Source organism: Macaca mulatta, chromosome X (genome assembly GCF_049350105.2).
Source record: "Macaca mulatta isolate MMU2019108-1 chromosome X, T2T-MMU8v2.0, whole genome shotgun sequence".
Taxonomy (NCBI): Eukaryota; Metazoa; Chordata; class Mammalia; order Primates; family Cercopithecidae; genus Macaca; species Macaca mulatta.
This window is the reverse complement of record NC_133426.1, coordinates 161,944,738-161,963,746: the sequence shown is the minus strand read 5'-3', so window position 1 is coordinate 161,963,746 and position 19,009 is coordinate 161,944,738. Positions and strand designations below refer to the sequence as shown.

General features: G+C 38.7%; 2 protein-coding genes across 3 annotated transcripts in view; both read right to left on the bottom strand.

The window, feature by feature from the left end:
• SPRY3 (sprouty RTK signaling antagonist 3) overlaps positions 1 to 19,009 on the bottom strand; it is a 166,400-nt gene that overhangs the window by 22,122 nt on the left and 125,269 nt on the right. The gene's annotated exons all lie outside the window — the stretch shown is intronic.
• Positions 8,874 to 10,430, bottom strand: LOC144338649 (60S ribosome subunit biogenesis protein NIP7 homolog). Of its 2 annotated transcripts, none has more exons than XM_077989019.1 (2): positions 9,495 to 10,430; positions 8,874 to 9,171 (listed from the first exon to the last, which is right to left on the bottom strand). In XM_077989019.1, exon 1 carries the CDS (start codon positions 10,402 to 10,404, stop codon positions 9,862 to 9,864), a length of 543 nt encoding a protein of 180 aa, XP_077845145.1. In that variant the 5' UTR covers positions 10,405 to 10,430; the 3' UTR covers positions 8,874 to 9,171; positions 9,495 to 9,861. The 2 variants fall into 2 exon arrangements, with proteins under 2 accessions (XP_077845145.1, XP_077845146.1); XM_077989020.1 differs by lacking the exon at positions 8,874 to 9,171 and having other exon boundaries at positions 9,719 to 9,982; positions 10,124 to 10,419.

Sequence of the window (19,009 nt, the reverse complement as noted above, 5' to 3'; positions counted from 1 at the left end):
TAAAAAATTTGAGTGAGATTCAATACTTTTAAATATAAATATTGGCTATTTATATGTTTCATTTTGAGAACTATTTTCTTGTTCTTTGTCCATTTTTTCTATTGAATTTTTCTTATTATGGATCTGTAAGAACTTAATAGGTACATTTAAATATCAATAGTAATATATAAACATCAAGGCATTAAACCTCTAGCATAAACATTACTTTCTTATCACTTTGCCATTGGTCTTTTTAATTAACTTATAATACTCCATGCTTTGCAAATGTTTTAAATTGTTATGCAGTCAAACTCATAGATCATCTTTTCCATATGGAATTATAGCATCTAGGTTTTGTGCCTTATCTCCTCGTGCTTTTTTTTTTTCCGTCGCCCAGTCTGGAGTGCAGTGGCGTGATCTCGGCTCACTGCAAGCTCCGCCTCCCAGGTTCAAGCGATTCTCCTGCCTCAGCCTCCCGAATAGCTGGGATTACAGGTGCCTACCACCTCGCCCGGCTAATTCTCATGCTTTTTTTTTTTTTTTAGTAGTAGTTCTTATCTTTTGATGATTTCATATTTTTTGATAGCTCTTTGATCCATTTCAGTTAATTTTGGTGAACAGGTGAGTTAGCGATCCAGTAGAGCTACCCCATAGGGATATGTAGCTTATGTGCTACACCAAGGTGCTTGGAAGAGGATATTCACTTTGACTTTAGAGTTTAAAATTTTTACCAGAATCTGTCTAGGCATATGTCATTCTTACTATTATTATTATATTATTATTATTTCGAGACAGAGTCTGGCTCTGTGGCCCAGGCTGGAGTGAGCGGCGCCATCTCAGCTCCCTGCAAGCTCCGCCTCCCGGGTTCCCGCCATTCTCCTGCCTCAGCCTCCCGAGTAGCTGAGACCACAGGCGCCGCCGCCACGCCCGGCTCCTTTTTTGTATTTTTAGTAGAGACGGGGTTTCACCGTGTTAGCCAGGATGGTCTCCATCTCCTGACCTCGGGATCCGCCCGTCTCGGCCTCCCAAAGTGCTGGGATTACAGGCGTGAGCCACTGCGCCAGTCCTGGCAATTGTATTTTTAATTTAAAAAATCGATATAGTAAACATTTGTCATATTTATGTCTGACCAACATATCATGTATAGCCTTTCTATATTTGGAAAAAATTCTTACATTATAGTATTTACCTCTTAAGTGTAGAAGTCAAAACTCAAACTTCTGTGTTGAAACTACAATGTAGGAATATGACTTATGTTCGCCCTCACACTTTCCACCTTTTCTGTTTCCATGTTAACTGGTTTGTTATTCATTTAATATTTAATATTATTTATTAATTTAATATTTAATTTAACATTTAATATTATGCTCCTTCATTCATGACCATTAACCTCAAGTGAGCTTTTAGAGCTTGGCAATGCTGTGACATTTTTATAACCCACTAGCTGTCTATTTTATACCATCTACTCTCTCCTTAAACCTCCCATATCGAGTACTCCATTCTCACTCTTAACTGATGACATTGTTTTACAAGCTACCCTTGTTGATATTACCATTGATCTCCATATTGCTAAATTCAAAGGTTATCAGTCTACATCTTACTTAATCTGTTGGTATCATTTACATGGTTGATTATTCTCTCCTTCTTGAAGCACTTTCTTTACTTGGCTTTCAGGTAGCCTCTTCATACTTCTCCTATCTCACTATTTATTTCATCTCAATTTCCTCTGGTGATATTTGTAAATTCTTTTTTTAAAATGATTTCAACTTTTAGGTTCAGAGGGTATATGTGCAGGTTTGTTACATGAGTATATTGTGTGATGCTGAGGTTTGGGGTACAACTGATCCCGTCACCCAGGTAATGAGCATAGTACCCAATAGTTAGTTTTTCAACCCTTGCACTCCTCCCTTCCCTGCGCTGTAGTCTGTAGTGCCTATTGTTGCCATCTTTATGTTTGTGTGTACCCAATGTTTAGCTTCCACTTATAAGTGAGAACATATAGTATTTTGTTTTCTGTTCCTGCATTAGTTCGCTTGGGATAATGGCCTCTAGCTGCATCCATGTTGCTGCAAAGGACATGATTTCACTCTTTTTTATGACTGTGTAGTATTCTATGGTGTATATGTATTCTGGTGATATTTTAATTCCCAACTGTAAAATACTGAAGTAATGTAAGACTCAATCCTTGGTCCTCTTCTCTTCTTTATCTACATTCATTCCTTAGCTGACCTCATGCAGTCTCATGACTTTAAATGCCTTCTATATAAAGAGAACTCTCAAATTAATATCTATAGACTCGATGCCTCCCCTGAACTCCAGAAAAATGTATCCCACTGAGTATTCAAAATCTCCAATTGAATGTTTAATATACATCTCCTAGTTAACATGTCCAAAACTATAGCTCTTCATTCTCCAACAAAAATTAACTGATTCTCCTATAATTTTCTCCATTATAATAAATAGTACCTTAGTTATTCTAGTTCCCCAGGAAAAAATCTTGGAGTCATTCTGTCCTTCTCTTATATTCCAAATTCAATCCATCAGGAAATACTGTCCATATTTTAAAAAATATATCCAGAGTCTGACCATATATTCCCATCCCCACTGCTAATACCCTGATCCAAGCCACAATCATCACATTCCTATATCATTGTAATAGCCTGCTAACTGATGTCCCTGCTTTTACCCTTGCCACCTCTAGCCTATTATCTATATAGCTACTAGAGTTATACTGTTAAAGTGTAAGTAAATTATCACAGTCTTTTCCTCATAATTCTACAATGGCTTTTCATACATCTCATAGTGAAAGCCAAAACACAATAGTCTACAAGGTCCTATATAACTTGGCCTATTCTTATTGCCCTCACCTAAATTTCTATCACTCTTTCTCACACAGCCCACTGAAGCCAAACTGGTGTCCTTGCTATTAGTCAAAACTCCCAGATACTTCCACCTCAAATCTTTTTTATTTTGTGTTCCTTTTGCTCAGAATATTTTTTTCTCTTGCTCTTGATTCACCTCATCACTTCCTTTGATTCCTAGTTCAAATGTTACTTTATCAGAGAGGCCTTCTCTTACCACTCTATCTATAATACATACATGCATACACAGACACACACACACCCCGTCGCTTGCTGTCTCCCTTACTCTGCTTGCCATTACTACCTGAATTATATGTTTATTTCCTTATAATCTCTAGCCTCTGACTGGAATATAAGCTCTTTAAGGACAGGGAATGTCTATTTTACTCACTGCTGTATTCCCAGTGCCTGAAAGAATAACCAACATATAGTTACCACTCATTAGATATTTGTTTAGTTTTAGACAAGCCCAAGTGGATTATATTGCTTATAGCTAGGAACTCTGATTACTTTCTTTTTTGTAAAAGCTTATTTTTATTTTATGGATCCAAGGTATTTAATGATGTATTGGGCATTGTGTGACTGAGTGTGAAAAATGTTTCTCTAAATCCTATTTATCCACATTTGTAGTTCACTTCTGTTTTCTCCACATACTGTTTCTTTAAACATTAGTTATTGTGTTGGTTGAGTCTGGTGGCTCTAATGTTTTTGGTTTTCACTCAATTTGATGATTCTCAGTTGCCTGTTTATATTTACATATGAAGACCTGGATTAAAAAGTGTTTTTAGCTGGAATTCATATTTTCTGTACATGTGAAAAATCCTTGTTCCCTTGACAATTAATGCAGAATCTGATTGCCATATCTCTGGTTTATTGTACATGGGAAGAGAGAAAAGCCAGTATTTCCCCTTCATGGTGGATGGTTAGCTTGTCTTCTGATTCCATGTAGTAGTCAGACATTCCATGAGGTATTGCCCTGTTCTTTGGCCCTGATTCCCAATATGATAGCCTTCAGTGTCACAATTATTCCTTTAGAAGTCTTCATCCTGGAGCAAACATCACTGATAGAGGAAGAATTCATGTAACTATTCCTCATTTCTTTAATGAAATATACCACGTATCATCCTATTGTCAACTCCCTTTCTCTCCTTACTACCTCTGACCTTGGGGTTATTCCAGGTTTCTACTGGCAAAATTTCTCTTTTGGAAGTCTTCTCTTTTGCCTGCTTGGCAGTGTCACTCCCTAAACTCTATTCTTGGTAATTACGTAACTGTGAGAAAATGCTTTTTGATACAACCTACTTCTGGGCAAACATACTTTTCCCCATATTCATATGATTAACCAAGATTTCATCATTAAACTACTTTAAACATGGTTTATAAATGGCAATTGTTTTCATTGATACTATCTTTATAGCCAAGTGTTTACTATCTTGTTAAGCATGGCCACCAATCTTATATTTAACATACACACATCTCTGGTACTTACCAGCAGCAGGAATAGTTCCTTTCTAGCATGTCACTTGAACCATACTAAAAGAATAGGATGGCAAATGTAATTCTCATCCTTTCTCCCTTTCTGGAGCAGTGCTATCCAGCATGTATTCCACATACCAGTTCCAAAACTGTTACCAGTCCCTTATGAGATAAGTATAATAAGTATATAAATCATGAAAGTATATAGTTATACTGATCAAGTATACAAATGGTAAGTATTTAGAAATTTTTAGAGCATTTCACATTGCTGGTTTATCCAAGTGCATAATTTTCTATTTTACAAAAGTCCATGGCCGATTGGAAATTTAAAAAAAAAAAAGTTCCTTCACCACAAAGAGTTGAGAAGCACTGCTTTAGAGTGTCTCAATAATGCTTTTGGTCAGGTGGCATAGTTTCCCTTCTTGTATTACCTTTGTCTTCCTCAGAGCTGGCCTTAAAGCCAAGGGACCTGGCTGCCTTCCAGGCAGTCATTTCCGCATAGTTTAATAGCTATAGCCAGTGAACTGAAAGTGCATTTCCTGCCACCATACTGTACAATTATTACTAATGTAATAGGAGAATGCACTTCTGGTTTTGGCACTGATATTTGGGATACTGCATCAGGGCTGGTAGCTTAAAAGAGTGGGCAATATTTTGGAGTATGTATTAATGGAGATAGAACCACTAGGAATACTTCCTGTTAAAATATGCTATATTTGATCCATTTAGAGATAATTTAATAAGATGATACTTTAAATGAAAATAGGAAAATCTCTTCTTATGTGGGGCCATGAACCTTTGCTCAAAGGAAGTTTTAAGGAGGTGGGTCTTAGCTCATTTTAAGAAATACGTTTCTAACTACTGATGGAATAGTTTTATTAGGTAAATGCTCAAAGACTGATTTACAAACTATCATTGGTTCTCTAATAATGAATCCTGCAGTTAGTTGAAAATTAGATTAAGCTCTAGGGTCCCTTCCAAAGCAGAATTATATAATTAGGTGCTGAAGTAGATTTAGGCATCAAAGGAAGGAAAATTAACTTTGAATCAGGAGTCATTAAGTGTGACGTCCTGTGATTCTCCTTTAATTTAGAGAAAAATTCTGCAATACTTCAGGAAGGATGTAATACTGAGGTCATTTGAAGGCTAAAAGTTTACTTGGAGTTGTACGTGGTCCCAGATCCACAGTTTGGAGCCAAGAGGAGACAATAAAAGATTTAAAGAAAGTCCTTCCAGAATGTGCAGTTATTAATGTCCGAGAACTTACAACTTAACGACTCAAACACAACCAAGATAAAGGAAAGAGTGAAAAGGAACTGGTCACTATTGAAACAATCTTAAGACTTGACATAAACAAAATGTTTTCTCCCCTTTACATTCATAAATAGAGGGTTAACAGCTATTTAGGTTACTGTTGAAGATTCAAATCTTGGAGAATAGAAAATTTAATTGAGGGCAAGATGATTTTCTAATTGTTTACAAGGTCTTTTTATTGCCTTTTGTTCATTAAAATGAAAAAATTGTATTAACAATATTAGAAAGCTAATATGTTGCTAATGAGGTTCTCCTCTACTGGAATAATTTCTAAAAATCAAATAAATAGGAAAAAATTAATGTTAAATTAGCTACAGTATCTGAATCAATTTATTTCTGCAAATTATTTCTGACCAAATGTCTCAGAAACAAATCAATGTAAAAGATTATTAATAATTACTTGCTTACAGGTATAAAAGAAAGTAACATGAAACTTTTTAAAGAAAAGAGAAGAATTTTCTTATGAGCCAATTCATACTGCTGCAAATATCTTGGATCCAAGACCAAAAGGTAGAAATGTAAATAATGATAGCACTGCTGCTGCTGCCCTAGATTGAATTACAAAACAAGCAGCACATTTAGAAATTTATGCTGGAAAAATCCTTTCAAATGTGTCTGAATACAGAGCAGTTACAGTGTTTGTGCAGTCATGCAGTTTGGACTTGTGCCAAGTGTAACGCTCTTATTCCTGGTCCCACCCTTCTGATGAGGAATCTGAAGGCCAGGTTACAATTCAAGGTCTCTATGGCTAGCTCAAGCTCCTACCCAGTGTTTCTGAGCTTTTATCCCTACTAAGTTTGCTCATGAAAATAACAATATTAATAACTAATGTATATTTGGTGCTTACTATATGCTAAGCATTATGCAAGGTAAATTATATATTTTATTTTAAGTTTCACAATAAACCTATGAGGTAAATATGTTTATGTTCAGATGGGGAATTTGATTCTGTATGAGGTTAAAGAAATTGCTCTAGGTCACATCATTATATCTGTTCCATTATAAATCTGTTGAGAAATCAGTAGTTTTTCTGCATGTCAAGGATGATTTTTGTTTGGAAGACAAGGCCAGGTATCTTAGAACAATAAGGTCTCCCAAGCCTCAATATCTAGCTGCCGCCCTCACAGGTGACTTCCCTCAACACAAGATTTTGTCTCTTATTCTTGCTAGTTGCTTTCAGCCACACCTCTAAGAAGTTGTCAGTAGCTCTCAGTAGCTGCTCTTCATGATGATCCTTGTATCAGTCCCAGCCTTATGGGCTCCTCAATAGTGATATAACTTAATATTACAACAGGGTCTCTGATGCACCCTTAAATGACAGAAACAATTAAGAAATAAATCAAAGATCTTTACCCCTGCTTCAAGGAAAGAGTCTATAGAACATCAACTAGCTGACCCCCTCTAGTTGCCTATTTTTAATTTAAACAAAATTTGGGGAATGAAAGTTGGTCTGGGATAAGTTTCTCAAACTTGAAGAAAGATGGTTTTCTCTAGAGCAATTCCTTGCATAGGAGCTCTATTCTCCCTAAAGAACATTTGGATGGTGGGAAAATGAGACTAGGAACTGAAAGATGCTTCTATGTTCCTTAGACATGAGTTCAGATATTATTGGAAGTTAGTAAAGAGGCTTTGCACTCAGTAGCTTAACATCCTATTCTTCCTCAATTCTAAGTATTCCTAAAATACAATTTGAATCAGACACACACCAGAAAGAGCCCCTGAAGCCCAATCCAATGAACTAGGGGAGTATGAAAAATCTAAGCATTACCTGGAAAATCTGCTACAAAACAATACACAGGTAAAGTGGCCCCAGGCCAAACAAAGGAGTTTGCTAAGAGTGGTGCAGCAGGTTTCTGTTGAAGACTTTGTTTCCTTCCAGTAATGCTCTACATAATGTGAGCAATGGTTGTGTGAGGCTGTGGTTCTGTCTCTCTGACTTTAGTGTCCTGGGTCTGCATTCATGTTGTATTTTTTTCCTTCTGTTTTTGTGACTAATTTTCTCTGTGGGACTAGTATTTTTCTGTACAGCATGACACTGAAAGAAACACTTTAAACTGCGTTTGCCAGGAAAAGTCACTTCCGATTTGGAATCCTAAGTGAAACCGACACCACACTTTAAGATTCTAGGATTGTTGCAGGGAAATGTCACCCAATAGCTCCAGGAAGCAGGAGCCCTATTGTTGCTGTTTAACCACTTCTTTCCCATTTTGGTGGCAACTTGCCTCCTTACACACAAACTGCCTCAGAAGATCCTGAGGAGATCACGGTGTCTGTCTGTCCTTGCAAGAGCATGCATTATGGTAGGACATTGCCTTCATTCTGTTCCTTTTTCCCCAAGACTCTTGCTTATTCTCACCATTTGGCTGGACTTCCTACTGTAGGATTACCTCAGAATCCACACAAAACCCACAGGGTTTTAGAACTGCCTTGAATTACATGTTTTCCCAAACATCCACCCAGTTCATAGGTGGCCTCACCTCTGAAGTCTCAGAGTTGCAAGATGCCTTGAGTCTTAGACTGTCTTCCGTCTTCTTTCTCCCTTCTGCACCCCCTCTGGCCAAAGTTGCCCAGCCACACTAAATTGCATTCCTTGCAGTGTTGCATGCTTCCTTTGGGCAGCCTGACTTTTATGAATAGATGAGGATAAAACTGGGATATGAAAATACATTTATCTCTTTTTTTTTCTTATAAAAGCAGGAGTTGGTAATGTTTTATTCTTAAAGACTTCACGTTTGGAACTTAAAATAAGCAGTATATTCATTAAATATATTAAATTCATTAAATATACAGGTAGTCTTTAAATTTTTTGTCTACAAAATGTTGTTAAAGAAATATTCTAACAATCTTAAAATAACTTTGGGAGGCACGGGGAAGGACAAAGGGCCTGAATTTTTATGTCGCAGTCTCTGATCAGTGCTTTTAGTCCAATCCAGTCAAGTAAGTAAAGGTTCATAGAAAAAATTATGTTTTATAAAATCATAGTGATGAAAAAAACATTCTAGCCTAGGATCATCTCATCCAAGAAAAATACTGAGAAAACAGCTTGTAAAAAAGAAGGTAATATAATCAAATTATACTCCTCATAAAACTCTACACTTAATAACAGGAATACATAATATACATAATATAAAAATAATTCTTACCATTTATTCCACACCTATCATTCCCCAGGCACTGTACACTGTACAATCAGCCTAGGATCATCTCATCCAAGAAAAATACTGAGAAAACAGCTTGTAAAAATTTATTTATTTATTTTTGAGACAGAGTCTCACTCTTTCGCCCAGGCTAGATTGCAATGGCACGATCTTGGCTCACTGCAACCTCTGCTTCCCTGGTTCAAGCCATTCTCCTGCCTCAGCCTCCCAAGTAACTAGGACCACAGCCATGTGCCACCACACCTGGCTAATTTTTTTATTTTTAGTAGAGATGGGGTTTCACCATGTTGGCCAGGCTGGTCTCAAACTCCTGACCTCAAGTGATCTACCTGCCTTGGCCTCCCAAAGTGCTGGGATTACAGGCGTGAGTCACTGTGCCCAGCCTACAATCATGATTTCTAATTCCAAAAATCAGAATTTCTAATTCTCAGGTAGATGGCCAAAGCTACTTTTTTAAGTTTCATGTCTTTTTAAAGAGAAGAAAGTGAACTTTATTAAAGCTGAATGACTCACTCAAGGCCATATAGCTGGTAGATGGCAGAAGTGGGGTTTGAATCTGTTTTTCTTCCATACCACACACCAATTACTGTATAGAAAAATAGCTGAATTGCTCTTATTATTTTAGACAAATTTCATTTTTAAAACCCCACATGTGGTTTATTATTCTGTTATGGAAATGACTAACTTGCATATTAATAAAAAAGACAATCCCTGTGTTCTTATCATGAGTTTAGAAAAAAAAAGTGTTATCACAGATAACAATAAGCTATTCTTGTTCCTAGTTCCAATGATTTTGAACCTATTTCTCAGAACAAGAAGCCCTCTGATTCAAATATGAAACAGAGTATTCTATTTCATCACAAACACAAAGATCTGAAACCCCATTTTTGAGCCATCTCTGTATACAATAAGAATCCAGACTGCATTTGTCAATGATAGAGAGTACAGTAAATAAGAAGTCCCTGAAGAGGTCAGAGTGTTGACAAAATTCAACATGATGGTGGAGTCCACACAAACACAGGAAACAAAGCTGGCCCTTCCATACAGCCGCCTGTCCTTGCAATGACTTCGTTTTAAGTCAACCTCTCTTCATGCCGCACATATTCCCCAATGTCTGCCTGATGAAATACCACAATCGCCATGGGGTCTACTTTTCTGCAGTCTTGTGTAGATTTTGCTGCCACCCCAAAACGCAAAGGGATGTCTGCCATGGAGTACACCACCACGCCCTGGTACTGAGAAGTATTTTCAGTGGTTCGACCCAGACCACATTTCAACACATGGTTCCCACACAGGAACGACTGCTCTGCACCAGGCTTTATCCACACTTTATACTTGGCATAAGGTGCAAGGTAATCCAGGGCTGTGACGTGCAACCAAAACTTGTGGGTCTTAGTGACTTTTCCAAAGCAGGACCCCAGCGACACCAGCTTGTCCCCAGAGATATTAGCGGCCAACTTCATCATCTTTTCACTCACATAGTACACCCGGTCGTTGTGCAGATGGAAACAGTAGGTGCCATCGGGCTGGTCCACTAGCAGCTGAAGATTCTCCCCGATGTATTTCGTGATCTTCTCAAACATGACACGGGTCTCTTCTTCAGTCAAAGGCCGCATTTTCTCCCTGGGTTGGAACAACGGATCCTCCTATCTCTTAATATAATATAAATATATAAATGGAATTATTTAAAATTGTCCGTTTATGTCTAGCTTCTTAGCATAATGTTTTCAAGGTTCATTCATGTTGATGTATCATGATTTTATTCCTTTTTTATTTTTCAAGTTATCAACACTTATTTACATACTTGATAAATTTGTTGGAATTTTTAATTGTTTTATGTTCCAGGAGGAGTATATTTGCCTCATTTCAGGAACTATGTGTACATTCGTTTGTTGAGGATTATTTGGTGTTTAAAATTTACCCCCCAAAATATACTGAATTGCACAAAAAGAAAAGTTCTTTATAACTTTCTGGTTTGCTCAAAAACTCTCAGGTCTTTACATTTCTAAGGCATTTTTATACGTAGATTTTACCCTCACAGTGTTACTAAGAAAGCAGGTGCTGCCATCCCTATTTCAAACATAAAGAAACTGTGACCCAGGAAGAACAAGTAACATGCCCAGGTTGTCCACGTATCTCCATGCTTTATCTGGTATTAAGTCCAGGGGCCCTTATTCAGCATCATTTATACCTCTAGTCTAACAGAAGCTCTTGGAGGAGGGACACTTGGCATGACCATGTGCACATCCCCAGAACTAATTCAGAGTACTGCCATGGGGAGCCAATTCCCCTAGATCTCTGACACACTGGTTAGGCTTGCTGTGTCTCAGGCCATGTCTGTGATTTTATTAAGGATTTTTGCATCGAGGTTCATCAGGGATATTGGCCTGAAGTTTTCTTTTTTTGTTGTATCTCTGCCAGGTTTTGGTTATCAGCATGATACTGGCCTCATAAAATGAGTTGGGGAGGAGTCCCTCCTTTTCAATTGTTTGGAATAGTTTCAGAAGAAAATGGTACCAGCTCCTCTTTGTACCTCTGGTAGAATTCAGCTGTAAATCCATCTGGTCCAGGGCTTTTTTTCATTGGCAGGCTATTTAATGCTGCCTCAATTTCAGAACTTGTTATTGGTCTAATCAGGGATTCAGCTTCTTCCTGGTTTAGACTTGGGAGGGTGTATGTGTCCAGGGGTTTATCCATTTCTTCTAGGTTTTCTAGTTTATTTGCACAGAGGTGTTCATAGCATTCTCCAATGGTTGTTTGTATTTCTGTGGGGTCAGCGGTGATATCCCCCTTACCATTTCTGATTGTGTCTATTTGATTCTTCTCTCTTTTCTTCTTTATTAGTCTAGCTAGCAGTCTATTTTATTAATTTTTTCAAAAAAACAGCTCCTGGTTTTGTCGATTTTTGGAGGGTTTTTGTGTCTGTATCTCCTTCAATTCTGCTCTGATGTTGGTTATTTCTTGTCTTCTGCTAGCTTTGGGGTTCTTTTAATTCTTTTAGTTGTGATGTTAGCTTGCTGATTTGAGATCTTTCTAGCTTTTTGATGTGGGCATTTAATGCTATGAATATCCCTCTTAACACTGCTTTAGCTGTGTCCCAGGGATTCTGGCACATTGCCTCTTTGTTCTCATTAGTTTCGAAGAACATCTTGATTTCCACCTTAATTTCATTATTTACTCAGGAGTCATTCAGGAGCAGGTTGTTCAATTTCCATGTGGATGTATGATTTTGAGTGAGTTTCTTAATCTTGAGGTCCAATTTGATTGTGCTGTGGTCTGAGAGACTGTTATGATTTCAGCTCTTGTGCATTTGCTGAGGAGTGTTTTACTTACAATTATGTGATCAATTTTAGAGTAAGTGCCACGTGGCATTGAAAGGAATGCATATTCTATTGTTTTTGGGTGGAGAGTTCAGTAGATATCTATCAGGTCTGCTTGATTCAGAGCAGGGTTCAGGTCCTGTATATCTTTCTTAATTTTCCATTTTAATGATCTGTCTAATATTGACAGTGGAGTGATAAAGTCTCCTAGTATTATTGTGTGGGAGTCTTAGTCTCTTTATAGGTCTCTAAGAACTTGCTTTATGAATCTGGGTGCTTCTGTATTGGGCACATATATATTTAGGATAGTTAGCTCTTCTTGTTGAATTGAACTCTACCATTATGCAATGCCCTTTTTTGTCTTTTTTGATCTTTGTTGATCTAAAATCTGTTTTGTCAGACACCATAATTGTGACCCCTGCTTTTTTCTGCTTTCCATTTGCTTGGTAAATTTTCCTCCATCCCTTTATTTTGTGCCTACATGTGTCTTTGCACATGAGATGGGTCTCTTGAAGATAGCATACTGATGGGTCTTCACTCTTTATCCAGCTTGCCATTTGATGTCTTTTAATTGGGGCATTTAGCTAATTTACATTTAAGGTTAATATTGTTATGTGTAAATTTGATCCTGTCATCATGATGCTAGCTGGTTATTTTGCAGACTTGTTGATGTGGTTACTTCATAGTGTCACTGGTCTCTGTACTTCAGTGTGTCTTAGTAGTGGCTGGCAAAGATTTTTCCTTTCAATATTTAGTGCTTCCTTCAGGAGCTCTTGCAAGGGAGGCCTGGTGGTGATAGATTCCCTCAGCATTTGTTTTTCTGAAAAGGATCTTATTTCTCTTTTGCTTATGAAGCTCAGTTTGGCCAGATGTTCTGGGTTGGAAACTCTTTTTTTAAGAATGTTGAATACTGGCTCCCAATCTCTTCTGGCTTGTAGGGTTTCTGCTGAGAGGCCTGCTGTTAGTCTGATGAGCTTCCCTTTGTAGGTGACCTGGCCTTTCTCTCTGGCTGTCCTTTACATTTTTTCTCTCATTTCGACCTTGGAGAATCTGACAATTATATGTCTTGGGGTTGATCTTCTCATGGAGCATCTTACCAGGGTTCTCTGGATTTCCTGAATTTGAATGTTGGCCTGTCTTGCTAGGTTGGGGAATTTCTTCTGGATGATATCGTGAAGTATGTTTTCCAACTTGTTTCTGTTCTCCCCATATCTTTCAGGTACCCCAATCAGTCGTAGGTTCAGTCTTTTTACATAATCCCATAGTTCTTGGAGGTTTTGTTTGTTCCCTTTCATTCCTTTTTCTCTTTTCTTGTCCACCTGTCTTGTTTCAGAAAAATAGCCTTCAAGCTCTGAGAGTCCTTCCTTTACTTGGTCTATTCTGCCATTGATACTTGTGATTGCTTTGTGATGTTCTCCTGCTGTGGTTTTTGGCTCCATTGGGTCATTTATGTTCCTCTCTTAACTGGCTATTCTGGTTATCAGTTCCTGTATCATTTTTTTCATGATTCTTAGCTTTTTTTGCACTGGGTTAAAACACGTTCCTTTAGCTTAGCAAAGTTCATTATTATCAGGGGAACCTGCCCCCAATATTTCAACGTAGGTTCTTTCTATTTTCCATAAGTGTTGGCCAGCTGAGAAATAAAAAGAAAGAGTACAAAGAGAAGAATTTTACAGCTGGGCCTCCGGGAGTGACATCACATATTGGTAGGACTGTGATACCCACCTGAGCCGCAAAACCAGCAGATTTTTATTAAGGGTTTCAAAAGAGGAGGGGGTGTGTGAATGGTGAGTAGGTCACAAAGATCATATGATTCAAAGGGCAAAAAAGAGAACAAAGATCACATCCTTCCAAGGAAACAGGACAAAAGGCAAAACAGAACTACTGATAAGGGTCTATGTTCAGCTGTGCATGTATTGTCTTGATAAATATCTTAAACAACAGAAAACAGGGTTCAAGAGGAGAGAACCGGTCTGACCTCAAATTTACCAGGGTGGGGTTTTTCCCCACCCTAGTAAGCCTGAGGATACTGCAGGAGACCAGGGCGTATTTCAGTCCTCATCTCAACCACAGAAGACAGACACTCCCAGAGTGGCTGTTTATAGACCTCCCCCACAGGAATGCATTCCTTTCCCAGGGTCTTAATTATTAATATTGCTTGCTAGGAAAATAATTTAGTGATATCTTCCCTACTTGCACGTCCATTTATAGGCTCTCTGCAAGAAGAAAAATATGGCTCTATTCTGCCCAACCCTGCAGGCAGTCAGATGGTTGTCTTCCCTTGTTCCCTAAAATCGCTGTTATTCTGTTCTTTTTCAAGGTGCACTGATTTCATATTGTTAAAACACACGTTTTACAATCAATTAATACAGTTAACACAATAGTGGTCCTGAGGTGATGTATGTCCTCAGCTTGTGAAGATAACAAGATTAAGAGATTAAAGTAAAACAGGTGTAAGAAATTATAAAAGTATTAATTTTGGGAACTGATATATGTCCATATTAAAATGAAATCTTTGTAATTTATGTTCTTCTGCTGTGGCTCCAGCCGGTCCCTCCATTCGGGGTCCCTGACTTCCTGCAACACATTATTACTCACCTTATGAAGCCCACTTCTGTCAATCTAGCCATCTCAGCCTTGGCCCAGTTCTGTGCCCTTGATGGAAAGGTGCTGTGGTCATTTGGAGGAGAAGAGACACTGTGGCATTTTGAGTTTTCAGTGTTTTTGCACTGATTCTTTCTCATCTTTGTGGGTTCATCTTTGATCCTTGAGGTTGCTAACCTTTGAATACGGGTTTTTGTGGGGTCTTTTGTTGTTGTTGTTGTTGCTGTTGCTTCCTGTTTGTTTGTTTATCTTTTAACAGTCAGGCCACTCTTCCACAGACTGCTGCAGTTTGCTGGGGGTCCACTCCAGGCCCTAGTCACCTTGGTCCCTCCCTCACCTGGATATATCACCAGTGAAGGCTGCAAAACAGAAAAGATGGCAGCTGGCTCCTTCTTCTGAAAGCTCCGTCCCAGTGGTCACCAATCTGATGCTGGTCTGAACACTCCTCTAGGAGGTGTCTGGAGACCCCTGTTGGGAGGTCTCACCCAGTCAGGAGGAATGGGATCAGGGGCCAACTTAAAGAAGCAGTCTGGCTGCCCTTTGACTAAGCAAATGTGCTGCACTAGGGGGAACCCCACCACCTTGTCCAAACCACCCAGACTCTCCAGAGCCAGCAGGCTGGAAATGCTGTCAGCTGAACTGCAGAGACAGTGGTTGCCCCTCCCCCTGGGGGCTCCATCTCAGGGAGATCAGAGTTATGTCCATATAACCCTGGCCAGAATTGTTGAAATTCCCACAGGGAGTCCCTCCCCCCACACCTCAGTGAGGAGAGATGGGTTGGGATTCCACTTAAAGAAGCAGTCTGGCCATGATCTGGCATAGCAGCAGCTGTGCTTCCTTGTGGAGAACTCCTGCCGGTCTGGACCACCTGGACTCTCTGGAGCCAGCAGGCTAGAATGGCTGACTTGAACCACAGAGATGGCATCTGCCCCTCCCCCCAGGAACTCAGTCCATCTCAGGCAGTCTCCAGCCTGCTGCCTCTGGCCAGCTGGAATTCTAACCCAGTGGGTTGTAACTTGTGAGGTGCCATGGAAGTGGGGCCCATAGAACAATGCCAGTTGGCTCCCTTTATTCAACCCCCTTCCTAGGGGAATGTACAAATGATATCCCACCTCAACTGGAATTTCCAGGGGTGGAGTATGCAAAGCTCCTGTGTCTCCATGTGTGCCTGATCAGCTACTTTGCTGAGACTCTATACAACCCTGTGCTTCAGACCCAAGGCCCTGGTGGTGTGGGTTCACGAGGGGATCTCCTGATCTGCAGGTTGCAAAGATCTGTGGGAAAAGCGTGGTTTCTCAGGAAGGGTTGCACAATCACTCACCACCTCCCTTGGCTGGGGGTGGGGCTATCCTGGCTCTGTACCACTCCCGGGTAGGCCATCGCTCCACCCTGCTTTCCTTGCTGTCCACGGGTCAAGTCATCTGCCTAGTCAGTCCCAGTATGAGAACCTGGATACCTCAGTTGAAGGTGCAGAATTCACTCACCATTTTCATTCCTCTCCATGAAAGCCATGGACTGAATGAAGCTGCTTCTAATCTACCATCTTAGTCTGTCCTATTTGTTTTCTTTAGTTCAATGTCTGTTCATGTTTTTGACCATTTTCTAATTGGATTGTTTGATTTTTTTTTTTTTACTGCTGAGTTCTGAGCACACTTTATATATATTGTGGAAACATATTCTCTGTTGCAGTTGTGAGTTGCAAGCATTTTTTTCCCCAATCTGCACCTTGTTTTTTCATCCTCTTAACATCTTTTCCCAGTGCATTTTTTTCATTTTGATAAAGTCTAATTTAGCAATTGTTTTCTTTTAAAGATTTGTGCTTTTGGTCTCAGGCATAAGAACTCTTTATCCACCTGTAGTTCCCAAAGATTTTATCCTATGTTTACTTCCAAAAATGTTTTACAGTTTACATTTAAATCCATGATCTATTTTGCATGGATTTTTGTACAAGGTGTGAGAATTAGGTCCTAATTATTTTTAAAAGGTGAATGCATTCAAATATACTCGGGTAACTCAAATTTAATTAAAAATAGAAATCAGGGGTGGTAATAATGTAAGGTTAAATACACTCTTATATTCCCACATTCCAATTCATACTCCATTTTGAAGGTATAGAATCTTCCTAAAGTACAATTCATATTGTATCACTCACTTGCTTAAATTCTTTCAATACCTCCTCACTTACCTTAGGATAAATTCTAAACTCCTTACTATGAGCAAAAGGCTTCACATGATTTGGGTCCTCTCCAGTCTTATTTTTGCGTCCCTGCTCTCTATCCCCCAGTCACATTCACAATCCAGCCACAGTGAACTTCAGTTTCCTAACTATCACATCCAGGTCTTCAAACATGTTTGGAACATTTTTTATTCATTCTTTACTTGGTTAGCTCCTATTTATCCTTTAGGTCTCAGCTTGATCATAACTTCTTCCTAGAAAGCCTTCCCTAACTCCCCATCTGCGTTATATTGCCCTTTCTATGTTCTTACATAGTACTCTGTATGATCCTCATTACAGCATTTTTTTTCATTGTATTACAGTTGTCTGTTTACTTGTCTGCATCTTACCTCTAGATTATGAGTCTCATAATGACAAGGATTGTTCTATTGTGCTCACCATTGTTTCACAGATAACTAACATGCCACCTGAATCATATTGATGTGCAACAAATATTTGCTAGCAAAGACATGGAATCAATCTAGATGCCTATCAGTGGTGGATTGGATAAGAAAATGTGGTACATATGCTCCATGGAATACTGTGTAGCCATGAAAAAGAATGAAATCATGCCTTTTGCAGCAACATGGATGCAGCTGGAAGCCATCATACTAAGCAAATTAATGCAGGAACAGAAAACCAAATACTGCATATTCTCACTTCCAAGTGGGAGTTAAGCCTTGGGTGCACATGGACATAAAGATGGCAACAATAGATACTGGAGGCCCCAAAAGAGGGGAGGGAGAAAGGGGATAAGTGCTGAAAAATAACCTATTGGGTACTATCCTCATTATCTGAGTGACAGGATCATTCATACCCCAAATCTCAGTGTCACTCAATATACTCATGTAACAAATGTACACTGAATCTAAAATTACAGTTGTAATTATTACAGATAAAATAATAAAACATTTTCTTATAGACCAAAAAACACACACAAGTATTCGTTGAATAAATACAATGGACATAGAATATTTAAATAATGTAATCAACAATGTTGACGCTACACTTAGCATATTGTTAGAAATAGTTTTTAAATATCTATAAAAAGGTTATAGAATTCATTGTATAATGTACTACGAAGAAAATTCAAATTAAAAAAAATAAGAAACAGAGGACAAGTTGACCGTAATATAATTAAAATACAATTAAAATAAAAATTAAGTAAACAAAATGCAAACACTTAGAAATTTTTAAACTTCACCTTAAATATATTGGGCAGAGACAATTCTTAAAATGCAGTAACTCTTAAGAAATCTTAAAAATTAAACTAAATTGACTTTGGGTTTTGGTCTGACATGTAAAGAGCTTGGAAGTCATTCTCTTATCTTCACAATAAGAAAAAAGCTGAAAAACTAAAAATCAACAACTCTTCTTAGATCCATCAAAGAATCGACGTCACAGGACAAGCCATTGCCATAAAAACTGGAGACACATATAGGTAGATACAGAGAATCACAGCTTACTCGGAACAGAAACCACACTGAAGCCAGCACGGGATAGAAATACTTAAAGGGAAACTGGCTAATTATTGGAGACTGAGTGCAGAGCAGCTTGAGAGATAAAAACTCCTGAAGGCCCAGCCTTAGGGGAACTCCCCAAACTTTTGTGAATTTTACCTACAGGATCCCCACCAGGTTCTCAGGGTGAAGGCTGAAAAAAAACCCCTTATGCTTCTGGCAAGGGGAGAGGGAAAGTAACCACTTTGAAATACACCCAAAAGTGTTCTAGTCTCCTTAACAAATTCTTGCCCTCAAGAGAGACTACTTTACAGAGCCTAACCAATGTGGATTTTATCAGAACAACTTGAGGAAAGGGAAATACCCAACTCCAGACTTCTCTAGCCTTCCAGTTGGAGAAGAGAAATACCCAGTTCTACTCTGAAGCACTCGGGAAGGTCACAGCCCAGAGGCACAGACTCACTAAAAGACAGACATCATTAGAGAACTATAGAATGCTTTCCTTCCTTCTACCTTACCAATACATCAGTCTAACTCCTGTATAATAACTGAAAACAACTGAAATAGCTGAAAACAACTGCAAGTATCAGACTCTATTTAAAAAGAAGTCTCTAGGAAAACT